Below are 13,467 nucleotides of genomic sequence, written 5' to 3'. Positions count from 1 at the left end.
TATATATATATATATATATATACACAGGGGCACTGAGAAAGTTATTGATAACTTTCCACAAATAATTCTATATAACCGAAGAATCCAATTATGAGACTCCTATAATTATTACAATCGTATGTATGCTAACCTACGATAGATAACCCATTCGATAGGACATTCCATGATGCTTTCTAGGAAGTCAACTATAACCTGAAGAAAAATATAAAAATTCTATTAAAACATTTCAAAAGAGTAACTGAAACTTCTTAAACATTCTATATAAAATGCAAGGCATATAATTATGATGATAACTAATACTTACTAATGTTTATGATGTGTCCAGTGCAAGTTCAAGTGCTATGCATGTATTATCTAGCTTAATCCCGAAAACAATCTCGCGAGGAAGGCACTCCTGTTTCCCCTTTGTACAGATGTGGAAACTGAGGCACATGGATGCTAAGTCATGTACCCACAGCAGAAAGCTGGTAAGTAGAGGTGCAAAGCTCCAGATTCTGTATTCCTAACCTACACTAGACAATGAGATGAAAACAGGCCCTCATCCATACTTTCATTTGAAGGACTTTTTGGTGCCCTGTATATAGAACGAAATGGAAAAGGTGATCAGTTGAATTTCCACTTATGTCAGTAAGTTTTGATTCATTTCAACCAGAAAAAAGTCCTATTCCACATCCTCAAGCTACACTTTGACTGTTATAGTTACCTCGAAAACATCTGCCTTTTTACTAGATGAGAGTAGGCCCAGCACAACTTTTTTGCAAGTACTAGAAGAGCAAGTCCAGGGATGTCCTTGGGTTTGAAAGGAGAAGCATCACCTCCCTCTATGCAAGAAACACAAGCACTGCCCATAGCACCTGGAGGGTGCAGGAGCCCTAGGAGCCCTGACAATACAGACAAACATACTGCCCCTGCAGGGTCTTTACACCATGAGCCACCAAAGGTCCCTCTTCATTAGGTTCAGCTTTTCCAGGAATTACATACAAACTCATGTGGTTTAGCAATTATTTTAGCCCCTCCCAATTTCCTGGAAGTTCACACACCAGACCTTCCACAAAGTCCTAATCTTTACTTGGTCTCGAATCAAAGGACAAGTTTGAGAAAACATGACATGAGAGGTTTTCTCTTTCCATCAGTAGTGTTTATGGAATGAAATAGGTAAATTAAAAATTGGGTTGGGTAACAAAGTGAGTAGGCAGTGGAGAAGAAGAGATTTAGAACCTTCTAAAGCCCAGTATTTTCCTGGAAAATGTCCTGCTTTTAATTTCCAAAAATTGGCAGGACACTATAAGGTTTTTTGTTTTTTCTTCAGACACTATTTGCCCATGGACTCCATTAGAGAGTGAGTTCCATGGTCCAGATCACATGGAAGGTCACAAGCCACCAGCATCGCTTTAAGGGCTGGCTAAGAGAGGAAGGTGACCGACCGACCAATAGTGCGAATGCAATAATATGCTGACAAAGCTAGGGGTCAGAAATGCACCCTCTCTTCATATGGACAGCCCAGATTTGGTAAAAAAACAAACAAACACACTCATGTATTTTCTTGTCCTTTCCAATTAGATAAGAACATTTATATTCCTGTTTAAATTAGGCATCTTATCTTTGAAGTCAGCTCCCAAATTTTATGGTTAGAGGTGCTGAAAATGCAGATTGTTCTTGAGTTCGTTATTCCTTAGTGGTTTGTATTCATTTTCAAAACCGAGAAATTCAGCTCTATCTCCTCAGAAGTTTGTCTGCCTGACAGAATGACGGTTTTGGCTTCAGGCTTCAGGTTGATGGAGCAATAAATACATTAACTGTGCCCTAAGGATACTTAAGTTTTCCCTGTGCTCTTTTCTCCAGAACTTCCCTGGGAGTCAAATTTGAAGTTATCTATATTTAATTCTTTATGGAAAAGATGATTCTTTTCCATAAAGATGGTTCCTCCACAATTTAATTTTTAAAAATTTACTCCTATAAATTCATTCGGATAATATATAAAATTACTCACGAACGTAAAATACTACTTTCTTATACTTCCCTATTTGATATATGCCGAAACCCTGGATCATTCATTTCTCTCTCATTTAAAAGGGTTTAATTGTCCCGGCACATACGCTGATAGAAACAAATGAGGAGGTTCCCCTGAACCACTGGTCCTTGTTCGACCTCAGAAGCCAGACCAAATGTTGGACAAGATTTGATTATTTTGAATACTGACCTATCTATGCTTTCGACTCTGGTGATTAAAGTGGCATTTTGCAACTCTTTTTAGTTTCCGTCCAGGTAGCAAGTAGATGGAGCACCCATGAAAGAAAGTGCCATTGCGGAAGTGGCCTTCTCACTCCTCTGCGGAGGACCCTGAGATTTTATACTGGTCCCATGTGTAGTACCTGCCATGTCACATTTTGATAAGCATGTCCAGAAGCTGAAAGAATGGTTTACTTCATCTGTAAATCCACATAAGAGAGTAATACCTCAAAATGGTATAGCATGAGATAACCACTTCAAACACACACACACACACACACACACACACACACACACACACACCCTCAATATAACCATATTAAGAAAATCTGAAAAATAGAGAAAAGAAAAAAAGAATGACAACCCCACTCTATAACAAACCATTAAGAGTTTTTGAAGTCATTTCCTAATTTTTTTCTATGCATCCAAATTTTAAATAAGACACACCATTGCTATATATACATTTAGTGAGTATCTTGATTGCTCCATTTAACATTATGTCAATAATCTTTTGAGGCCCATTTTCACTCTAAGAGCACCAATTCTATGATCCTATAAATCTTTGATATCCTTTAATATAAATACTGCACTGCACACTCTAAAAAAAGTTCTTATTTACAAAATTCAAAGCCATTTTTAAAAATATTCTCTCGATTATAATAAATCTGATACATGTTTCCACTTAAAAAAATTGGAAAACAGAATTTTCACAACAAAAATACAATTACCCATAATCTTATGACTCAGCTGTAACCATTTTAAAGTTGAGTTTTCAAGTAAAACTTGACCTTTCTTACAATGTGCTTTTATAATTTAGAGACTTATTTTAAACAGCAGACATTCCATTTACCATGGAAGGAGAAGTGGCTTTTCTTTGCCATGGTGATCTCCTTCCAGGATGTAAGGGCCCTATTTAATAGCACACAGCCCTTCAAACGGCCTTTTGGATTCTGAACAGCGGGTACGGGCGGGCAGCTGCTGGGGAGAGAAAACACAGGATGTGGCCAAACACGCAGCAAGTGTTCTAAGGAACCGAGGTTAGAGCTTGGAGCCTCTCTGGCCACAGGGTGAATAATAACAGTGGACCTCCTGTCCTTACTCTTGTTATAAGGCTCTAGAATGCATGCCAACTACAGAGAGCTATCTAGAAAATACTGGGAGAAACTGGGGGAATTAGATGAAAGGGTGACTCACTACGACACTTCACCACTACAGACCAAACATGTCCCAGAATGTATTCCATGACGGAGCTTTCGGAGATGTCTTCCTGGTACACCAACAGCATGAGTGTCACAATTAATGTTAGTGCCAGCACATTATTCAAGAAAAGCTGTCGTGATGAGATGCAAGAGTAGGGAATAGATACTTTATTTTTTCTTTTAAATGTTTGTTTTTGACTGGGTAATACATTTTTACGTATCAAAAATTCAAAAGGTTCGAAAGGGTAAGCAGTGAAAAGAATCTGTCCCATGCCTGCCCTGAGTCACCCATCTCCCCTCTCCAGGGGCTACCAAGGTTATTGGCTTGTTGTGCCTCTCCAGAGATACAGAAGCAAAGAAAGCTATATATATATATACGGGAATGGATCCTTTCAGGGTGGACGAATACATCACTGTACGGGAGATTATCTCTGGATAAAGAGGTGCCTGGGCAGAGGGAGCAGGTCTGTCTCAACCCTTTTAACCACCCCAAATCCCCCGGGAGTTAATAGATTTAGGTTTTAAAGGGAAGGATTACTCGATATAAGGAGATAATGTCTGACGCTAATAAGAAGAGCTAATAAGTGAGCTGCTCTATATCTAGGTTGCATTTAAGGGCTAAGTAATGATCCACAGCATGTGTATTCCCTCCAAGGATGGCTGGTGCTAAGAGCACCACGATCTTCTACATGAGCAATTTTCTAAATGCAAAAAACATTATCATATTTTTAAATATTATTTTGATCAGACACAGCAATATTTAACAAACTTTTTCTTCTGAAAAGAAACACCGAAAACAATCTGAAAACTATAAGCATGATTTTTATAAGTCTCAAAGCCAAAATATTTCTGTACTGAAATACAAGTCTAATGATGTAATATAAATTAATGGAAAAATAGCAGCAGACATTTGCTTTACTGCCAAGTTTTTAGGAATACTTAAGCAAGGCATATTTATCTTGGTGATATGAATATTTAATTTTTCCTTATCTGGAAAGACATTTTAGAGTGTTAATCAATATATTTTTTGGAAAACTTTTAAAGCTAACCCTTGATATCAGCTGTTACTGGAAAAAAAGAAGCCTATAATTTTCTTTTAAATGCAGTGCATCCCTATTTGCATCTATTAATATTTACTTAAACAATGAAGATATCAATAGATTATTTTATGGGAAACAACAAGCACACTCTAAATTTCTATAGATGAGTAAATACAGAAAAATAGCTGATAGAATTCTAAAGGTGGGAAAATACCCTATCAGAGATAAAATATACTCAAAACTTATTCTAATGAAATAGTGTGACATAATGCAAGGATAGATAATAGCTTGTTAGAACACAGTAAAAGATCAGGAAATTAACCCATGTGTGAATAAAAAGAATTTCACATCTAGGGGGAAATAAGTGGCACTAGGTGACTATTGGTTTAGAAAAAAGTACTCTCTTAAATCACACACACGAATAAATGCCCAATGGATGGAAATCTAAGTATAAATAAAAGCACATATAAAAACTGAAGATAATACTTTTATAATCGTGGCCTCACATCATAAGGGACAAAACAATGAAGTAAAAAAGTAACAATATAGACAAATAAGTATCTGCAAACATTTAAATAAAAGGTCATAAAAAAGTTAAAAGGTTAGCAATAGATTTGAGAAAACATCCTGACATGCAGCAAAAGGCCAACAGCCACAATATCTGAGTTTTTTTTTACCAATCCATGTAAAAAAAAAAAGATAAACAACCTAAAAAAAATTAGTCAAGGCAAATCAAAGAATTAAAAAAAAAGTCAATAAAGGCATGTAAAGATACCTGACAGGAATCAGTGAAATAGGATATTGATATTCATTCCTTAGAATACAGACCCTTCACCACCACCATCACCCCCAAATGAGGGTAAAGAAACCGGGCACGCTTGTAAACTGTAGGTCACCAAACAGTATCTTTCAAAATATAAAAAATACATATCCTGTGACCTAGCAAATTCACTTACAGGACTACTCCAGAAATATCGGTGTGTGTACACAAAGATACATTTATAAAGTCAAGACAGCACTGTTTTACTACTGAAAAAATGAAAATTCCATAAACATCCATCAATAGGATAATTGTTCAATAACTTATAGTATGTTATGCTATGAAATGCCACAGAGTCATTCAAATGAATGAGATTTGGACTAATACTGAAAGATTTTTTTTTTTTAACGCCTACAGCACCTGGTCTTCCTAGGTGGTCTCCCATCCAAGTACTAACCAGGCCCGACTCTGCTTAGCTTCTGAGAACAGATGGGCTTGGGCTTGTTTAGGGTGGCAAGGCTGTAGACTAGAAAGATTTTCTAGGTACTATTTGTGTGTGACCGAGGTGTACACAAATGCAAACATGTATGGACACACATATCATATCTATGCACACACATACATGTTTGTAAATGCACAGAAAAATGTCTTGAAGGATCCACACCAAACTTTCACCAGTGGTTACTGGTGAGAATAGGAATAAAGTTGGGGAAAGGAGTAAAGGGAATTTTCATTTTTAATTGATAGAGTTTTGCACTGTTTGAACGCTTAGATTATATGTTATTTGTGTACATAAAAATACATATATAAAAAACAAATGACCTTAAGTTCTCCCTACACCCTATTTTCTTTTAACTTCTTTGTAATGTATAACAGAAGAGAACCTTGTCCAGTAAAAATGTTTACTTTTCATAAAATGAGAACTTCTGTAAAGAGGCATTTTAAAATTATTTTTTATTATAATTTATTCTTCATATACTGTGATCAAATGAAAATGAGGTAACCAGATACTATGATTTCTAGGAAAGCTCTGCAGAAGTAAGACTATTCTGAATGAGAAAGGCTGGGTTCAGGGTGCATCTCACGGGTCAGGACTCAATGACATGAACACATGCTCCCAGTTTCCCCAAGGTCCCAGACAGCTCGATGTCACCATACATACCCAGCCACCTTATGATGATCAATCCACTTTAGGGAAGTGTGACCAAAGGGGTCGGATATTAGTATGAACTTTTTCTGACCCCAGAAGTAAAAGGGAGAAAAAGAGAGGACAAATAGATCTGGCTTGATATTGGCATATGATGGGTCTAAGAGTAAATTATGATAGCATAAAGCCTTTTGACTAGAGAAAAATCTATACACTTAAGATGTCTTAAAGCAATACATGCATTTACAAATAAACATGATATAGGAGGAAACAAAACAAATAAGAAATACCCCTAGGCGAAAGGGGAGTTTCTTCTGCATACCAGTCATTATTATTACAGGAGCAATAACTATGGATCAATGCAGGCTCCGTGCACTTCAGGGAAGAGGTTTGCTATTAAATCATGAGGTTGCCACTACTCCTTTAATCATGTGACATGCTCTCCAGCAGGGAACACCACCATCAACACGAACCACTGCTGAAACAGAAGCACCGTGATGTATGGCTGGCTGCCTTACAGAGGCTGTTTCTAACCTAGAGGATCAGTATTTGTTTTCCAGAAGGACCTGCTATGGTCTTCTACACATAATCCTCTGTCCTGGTATGTTTTTTAACAATTCTATTTTTAAAGATTTGATTGGCATGCAGAACTTTAGGGACACACCTTTTATATAATGTAAAGCACGTAAACCTGTGAGATAGAAATAAACAGAACACCTATGAAGTGTGGGGTCAGACTACATGGTCGCCCAGGGCCCTTCTGGTTTTAGCAGGCTGTGAAACAGGAAGGTGCTGGGAGAGGAAAAATGGTAGGATTATAGTGATCTTCTGTGGCACCAGTAAAAATTAGATTCCTGTTCTAAGTTATGTCCTCTGAAAACTGAGTTTGTGTTCTAAGGTTATGTCTACTGTGAGCCCAAAGCAGACACATTTGTGCCTACACTGGCTCTTACTGGCATCTGTTCTGGGCATAAAACTTCACCTGAGCCTCTTAAAAGCAGAATAAATAATGCTGGAACTTGTCTTCTGGCCCAGAACATAAAACTAAGAAAGGAACCAGAATATAGCCCTTTAGAATGAATCATACTTCTTTGAAAGAAAACAAGAAAAGCCTTAATTTTAGAAATGTTCATTAGATGGTATTATGCTAAAGTGTATTTTAAAAATTAAATTTATCGGGACGATATCGGTTAATAACATTATACAGATTATAAGTGTACAATTCTGTAATACATCATTTGTATATCACATTGTGTGCTCACCACCCAAAGTCTAGTCTCTTTCCATCACCATGTACTTGACCCCCTTTACCCTCTTCATTCTTCCCGACCCTGCTTCCTCTCTGGTAACCATACTTTATTCTAAACTGTATTTTTTTTAAAAAAAATTAATTGTGGTAAAATGCATGTGACATAAAGTTTACCATCTTAATCATTTTTAATACGCTAAACTGTATTTTGTCTACCTACCTTGTAAACTGTCGACTCTCTTCGTGAACTTCCATTTCTGTGCTTTTAAACTCATTTAGTTCTTTCCTTATTGCTGCCTAAATAGAAGAAAACAGATAAACAGAATTGTTACTTAGGTCACATATTTCCTGGCATATTCCACATCAGCAAAGCAGACCCTCTCTTAAGAAATGTCTTGGAAAAAGGCATTCCTAATTTCTACTGGGTAAAATTATGATAAATGTAATATCACGCTACAGCCAAACTAAAACCAAGATGGATTACCTTCAAGTTGTCAATGACAAGGCAGAGAGGCGCCTTTGCTAAACTCATCCAGGGATCCAACTGATGAGTCACGCACATCCCCTACCCTCGATGGCCACAAAGATAGTGCAGGTCATGAGATTTTCTGAGCAACAATATCCTTTTCCTATTAAAGTTCTGTAGTTATGCCATCCATAGTGACATGGCTCTGACTAGCTGCCACAGAGCACCAGAGAAGGCAGTTGCTATTCAGTCTTTAATAATGAAACTTAAGACAACTAAAATTAAAAATTCCAGCACAGCACTTAAAGCCACTTAAAAAAAAAATACCAAAGAGAATGCTGTTATTATTATTATTTAACAAACATGTAATCCATGCCATGTAAATGCTGGGGTTTGAAGAGATACTTATGTCCTGCAGGTTGTAAAACTGAGATACTCATCAAAATGTTAACGTTAGTTAATCTATTAACTACAGTGGATGGTTTTTGGTTTCAACTTTGTGTTTATCTTTATTTCCTAATTTTTCTACAAAAAATGGTTTCTTCATGTAAATTTAAAAATACAAATAAAAACAGGTCCATAATCTCTTTGAAAGATGGACCCTTCAGCCAAAACTGAGAACGACATTACAAACCACACAGAATTAGTTCACTGAGAGATATGAAAATCTACTTTGTAGAGGGAAAATAATAAATACCAGAAAAGGAAAAAGAAGAAAGCCCCGAGGCCTCTCTGGCTTTCTTCCTTAATACCTGTCACTCTGCAATACACAAATTTTTCTCCCAATGCTCCTTTCAACATTATCTTTAAATCCCATTGTCACAGATTGCCTCATCTCCTCAGATAGATTCCTCAGTCCCTGTTGCTTCTGCGGGGAGCCTGTAGCTGAGAACCGAGGCAATAATTCTTGCTACTGATTTTTGGAAGAGGCGAAGCATGAAGAGGGATGTTTGTGGATCCGAGTCCCCTGTGTTAAGATGCACATCTTGCTGCACCAGTGAGATCAACAGTGAGGATATGTTCTTTAAATCACTGTACAAATTGCTAGAACCGGGAGCTGAAACAGCGAAGATGCTCTATACGACTTCCAATTAGCATTTATCAAAAGGCCTTCCCTGAAAGGAGGTATTTTAACACGGACTGTGGCAGAGAATCCTGTCTCTGTGTTCATTTTATTTTATTTTTCTTATTTTTAAAATTAGTTTCAAGTATATAGTACACAATGGTTAGACATTTGTATAGTTTATGGAACAATCCTCCTGATTACTCTATCTTCCCTCTGGCTCTGCACATAGTCATTACCTTCCTGCCATCTGCATTCTCTACGTTGTGCTCCTCTTCCCCTGATTCTCTCACCCACTGCTGGTGGAATTGCGAATTGGTACATCCGCATGGAAAACAGTCCAGGGGTTTCTCAAAAGGTTAAAAATGGACCTACCTTTTGACCCAGCAATTGCACTTCTGGGCCTTTACCCAAAGAAAACCAAAATAATAATTTGATCTCTGCACCCCTATGTTCATGGCAGCACTATTTACAATAGCCAAGATATGGAAGCAACCTAATGCCCAGCAACAGATACTGGATAAAGAAGTTATGGTTCATACATACAATGAGGTATTACTCAGCCACAAAAAAATGAAATCCTATCATTTGCAACGACATGGGTGGACCTAGAGGTGATTATGCTGAGTGAAATAAGTCGAAGAAAGATAAATACCATATGATTTCACTGATATGCAGAATCTAAGGAACAGAAAGAAAAAAGAATCGAAATTAGACCACAAATATAGAGAACAGTTGGGTGATGGCCAGAGGGGAGGCGGATGGGAGGCTGGGAGAAAGCAGTGAAGGGTTAAAGAAGTACAAATCTATGTTCATTTTAAATTTCTCCTCTGAATGTAAGGTTTCAGCAGCAGAGCAAATGGAAAGTGGTCCATTCGGAGTCAGAAGTCATAGATCCTAGTCTTACCTATGCCTTCAGCAGCAGTGCTACCCCCAGTGAGTTACTTTGCTCTAAATCCTGTTTTCCTTCTGGAAAATGGGGATGAAAATACCTCACAACATTATGAGAATTGATTAAGAACATATTTGAAAGTGCTTTGTACACTGTAAGTATTCAATAAAATGTCATTATTCTGAGGTTTTTGAAAAAAATGAATTAAATTTTAGCTTGCGACTGTGGCTAATGATTCTTGCATTTTTATTTATAGAGAGTCTACTATGTACAACAAATAATGTCACAAAAGAAGACTCAAAGACAAATAAGGCAAAGTCCTTCATAGTAGCTTGGCTACTGATCTATTGTGGTAAAATTTAATGAAAGCATTCTTTGAGAATCAGTTGGGAAATGGAATCTACAAAAAAGAGTATTACATAGTTTATTTTTAATTGTAAATTGTGTGCTACGCGTCCTTCATATTCATTCATTCATTCATTCATTCATTCATTTATTTTTTCACACCTACAGTACCTGGTCTTCCTAGATGTTCTTCCATCCAAGCACTAACCAGGCCTGACCCTGCTTAGCTTCTGAGATCAGACAGGATCAGGCGTGTCCAGGGTAGCATGGCCGTAGATTACATCCTTCATATTTAATGACATTTACAATGCATACATTTTTTCCAAGAGAGCCAGTTCAATATTTACAGGCATATCCCACGTGCTCATCTGCCATGTGACCTTGCCATTCCCTCGCCAAGAGGTGGCGTCTCTCTCCCTGGCCTTGGATCTGGGTGAGTTCTGTGATTGCTTTGAATAACAGAAGTGAGGCTGTGCCAGTCTGGGATACAGCCCTTAACTGGCCTAGCGTCTTTTGCTCCCTTCCTCTTGGAAGCCAGCTGCCATGTAAAAAATACACCTGCTCTCAGGAAACCACACTATGAGAAACCCAAGGTACAAGCAGAGGTGCTGGAGGATGGGACGCTATGTGGGTACAGAGAGGAGCCAAAGAGGCAACAAGGCAAAGACGAGTTAGTGAAGAAGCCATTTTAGAAGTAGAATCTGTAATCCCAGGCACCTTACTTGATGCCATGCAGATCAGAAACAAACTGCCCAGCTGACCTCTTCTTAGATTCCTAACTCACAAAACTGTGAGCAAAACAAGATGGTTGTTTTAAGTCATTAAGTTTTGGAGTGGTTTGTTACAAAGCGATTGATAACCTGAATGCGATTTCAAGATTTTCATCTCGCATATAGTAATATGGAGTTCAAATGACTTGCTAGATATCAAATGGACAATAAGATGCAAAGATGGGATTTGTGCATAGGTTTCCTTACTTCAAGTCCTCCGCTCTTTCCAATAAAACGAGCTTCAGAGCCTAAATCATCAGATAATTGGCTCAGATCTCTAAGAGCTCGTTTGTAATCAGAAATGACAAGTCAGCTACAGGTAATAAATGTGATGTGAAATTATAGGAACTAGTTGCTTGAAAAAATATCTCAGCAAGATGTAAATGCATGTAGTTAAAGAACTGCAATACTAATTTTAAAAGTTTACTGAAAAATGACAACACTTTTATTCCAAGAATTACTTTCTTACTATCTAAAGAGAAGGTTTTCTGGGAGTGTTATGAGAGGGGGAAAAAAAGTAGTTAAGACCCTTTATGTTAGTGAAATAAATACATGCACAATAATTTTAACTCTCTTCTATACGAAGAAGACCAGATTTTAGGCCTAATAACTCTTCACGTAACTGTAAAAGGGGCTGATTTTGTTGTGGGATACAGGACAGAAGAGGTAGGTTGACATGGCACTGGAGTCCCAACCAGGTTGGGTTGGAGCAGCAATGGGAAGTAACTGAGCTGAAATGAAGTCTTTCTAGAACTGAAACAAAACAAGCCCTGAGGAGAGAACACTGACACCAAATATGTAACATTTTTTGCTTAATCGTTCCCAGTCAGCTCAGGAGTCGTCCTGGCCGGAAGTGACGGGCAATTTGTTGAAAATACGGACCCTGTTGCCATCTCAAATAACACGAGCTATGAAGCCAGGATTAATTAGAATTCCCATTATTTTGATGTCTTTGTTTGTTTCTTTGATAACAATCTGATGTGGAACACAGAGGGAATTCCTGATTATTCGTCTAGCTCAATGTCATGGGTAAGTGTGTTCTGCTGCCAGGGCAACCACAAACAGGACAAAGAATATCTTCCTTTAGAATTAAAATTTCAGTCTTTTTTGGGACCCGTTTAGTTAGTGTGTTCCTGACAGGTTAAAATATTCTATCCATCTTTGTGACCAGTTCATCTAGGATAATATTTAATATACTGGAAGGTTTTTAATACCTGATTACTGAGTAACCTGTTGGACAACTCCATGTATCATCTCAAAATTCTGGATTCTCTGACCAGATAATTTTAGACTAGATTGTACACTGAATGAATGAATGTCATCGATGGAGAACAAAGCTTAGATGATCAAGTCTGACCATGTAAGACTGGTAAGAGCTATTATTAGAGCTGGAACTCTTGATGCTCCACCTAATTCTCAAGATAGGTATCTGGCTCTACCCTAGTGTGCAAATTCAAGTTAAAGGACTTGGCCAAGATCAGATAACTACCTAGTGGCTAAGTCTGCAATCCAATCCATACAAACCAGCTCCAAAGCCTACCCTCCGCTCTACCATGGAGCCTCCACAGCCTACGCCAGGGAGATGGCAACTGCAGTGTGAGCCTCATTCTCCAGGCCAAGTTGATGCCTTCTCTAGCTCTACCTGTCAACTTAGGGCTCTTTCTCTACTTCAGCACAGATACAGACATAGGGCATCTATATCTTACCATATGTGTATCTGTTTCTAGTGCTCTACCCAAGTGCACATCTTCTAGAACCGAAAAATCTATTTTAAAGGTGAATTAAGCTCAATCAAATTTACAATGAATAAGGCCTTTCTATCACTGTTTCTCTTTCCCAATTTAAAAAAGTTTAATATGACTATGAGATCTGTGAGATTCCCAGCAGCACCCAGCACAGTGTTTTCATGGAATGGACATTGATTGATTATTGACTGATTGGTTACTCATCTTTCTCTTTATGGCCGAAGTTCACACTTTTTAAAATTCAACAAGGTATCCTAGTGGGGCTAAGAAAATAGTACTAAGAAAAGAGAGAGAAGGGATGGCTCATTTAGGCTGGCAGGAAGTTCACCGTTTATTTTGAGAACAGAGGTGGAAATATTTACTTTAATATTTTTTAAATAGGATATATAGTTCAAAAGTTAAAAGAATAAAACTTTTTAATATGAAAGTTAAATCACAGATTTTTATACCAATTAACTTGTTGAATAAAATATATTATGTAATTTGAACCTTATCAATATAAATTATGAAGTGTTTTATTTTAAGGTAAAAAACAACAGAACACCAGAAATACTTCTTATAA

The 13,467-nt window shown here is 37.5% G+C and overlaps 1 protein-coding gene and 2 pseudogenes across 6 annotated transcripts in view; all 3 read right to left on the bottom strand.

Moving 5' to 3' along the window:
• Positions 1–13,467, bottom strand: part of PHACTR2 (phosphatase and actin regulator 2) — a 220,019-nt gene that overhangs the window by 6,260 nt on the left and 200,292 nt on the right. For all 6 annotated transcript variants that reach the window (XM_016119544.2, XM_016119547.2, XM_016119546.2 and 3 more), the window contains one exon: positions 7,845–7,921. In XM_016119544.2, the coding sequence (XP_015975030.1) occupies positions 7,845–7,921 (77 nt within the window). The remainder of the gene's footprint in view (positions 1–7,844; positions 7,922–13,467) is intronic.
• On the bottom strand, positions 5,637–5,755 carry LOC118606926 (annotated as a pseudogene).
• On the bottom strand, positions 10,550–10,668 carry LOC118606699 (annotated as a pseudogene).

This window comes from Rousettus aegyptiacus, unplaced genomic scaffold, assembly GCF_014176215.1.
Source record: "Rousettus aegyptiacus isolate mRouAeg1 unplaced genomic scaffold, mRouAeg1.p scaffold_m13_p_1, whole genome shotgun sequence".
NCBI classification, from domain to species: Eukaryota; Metazoa; Chordata; class Mammalia; order Chiroptera; family Pteropodidae; genus Rousettus; species Rousettus aegyptiacus.
The sequence above is the reverse complement of the archived record's forward strand: the minus strand, read 5'-3'. Positions and strand labels throughout refer to the sequence as shown.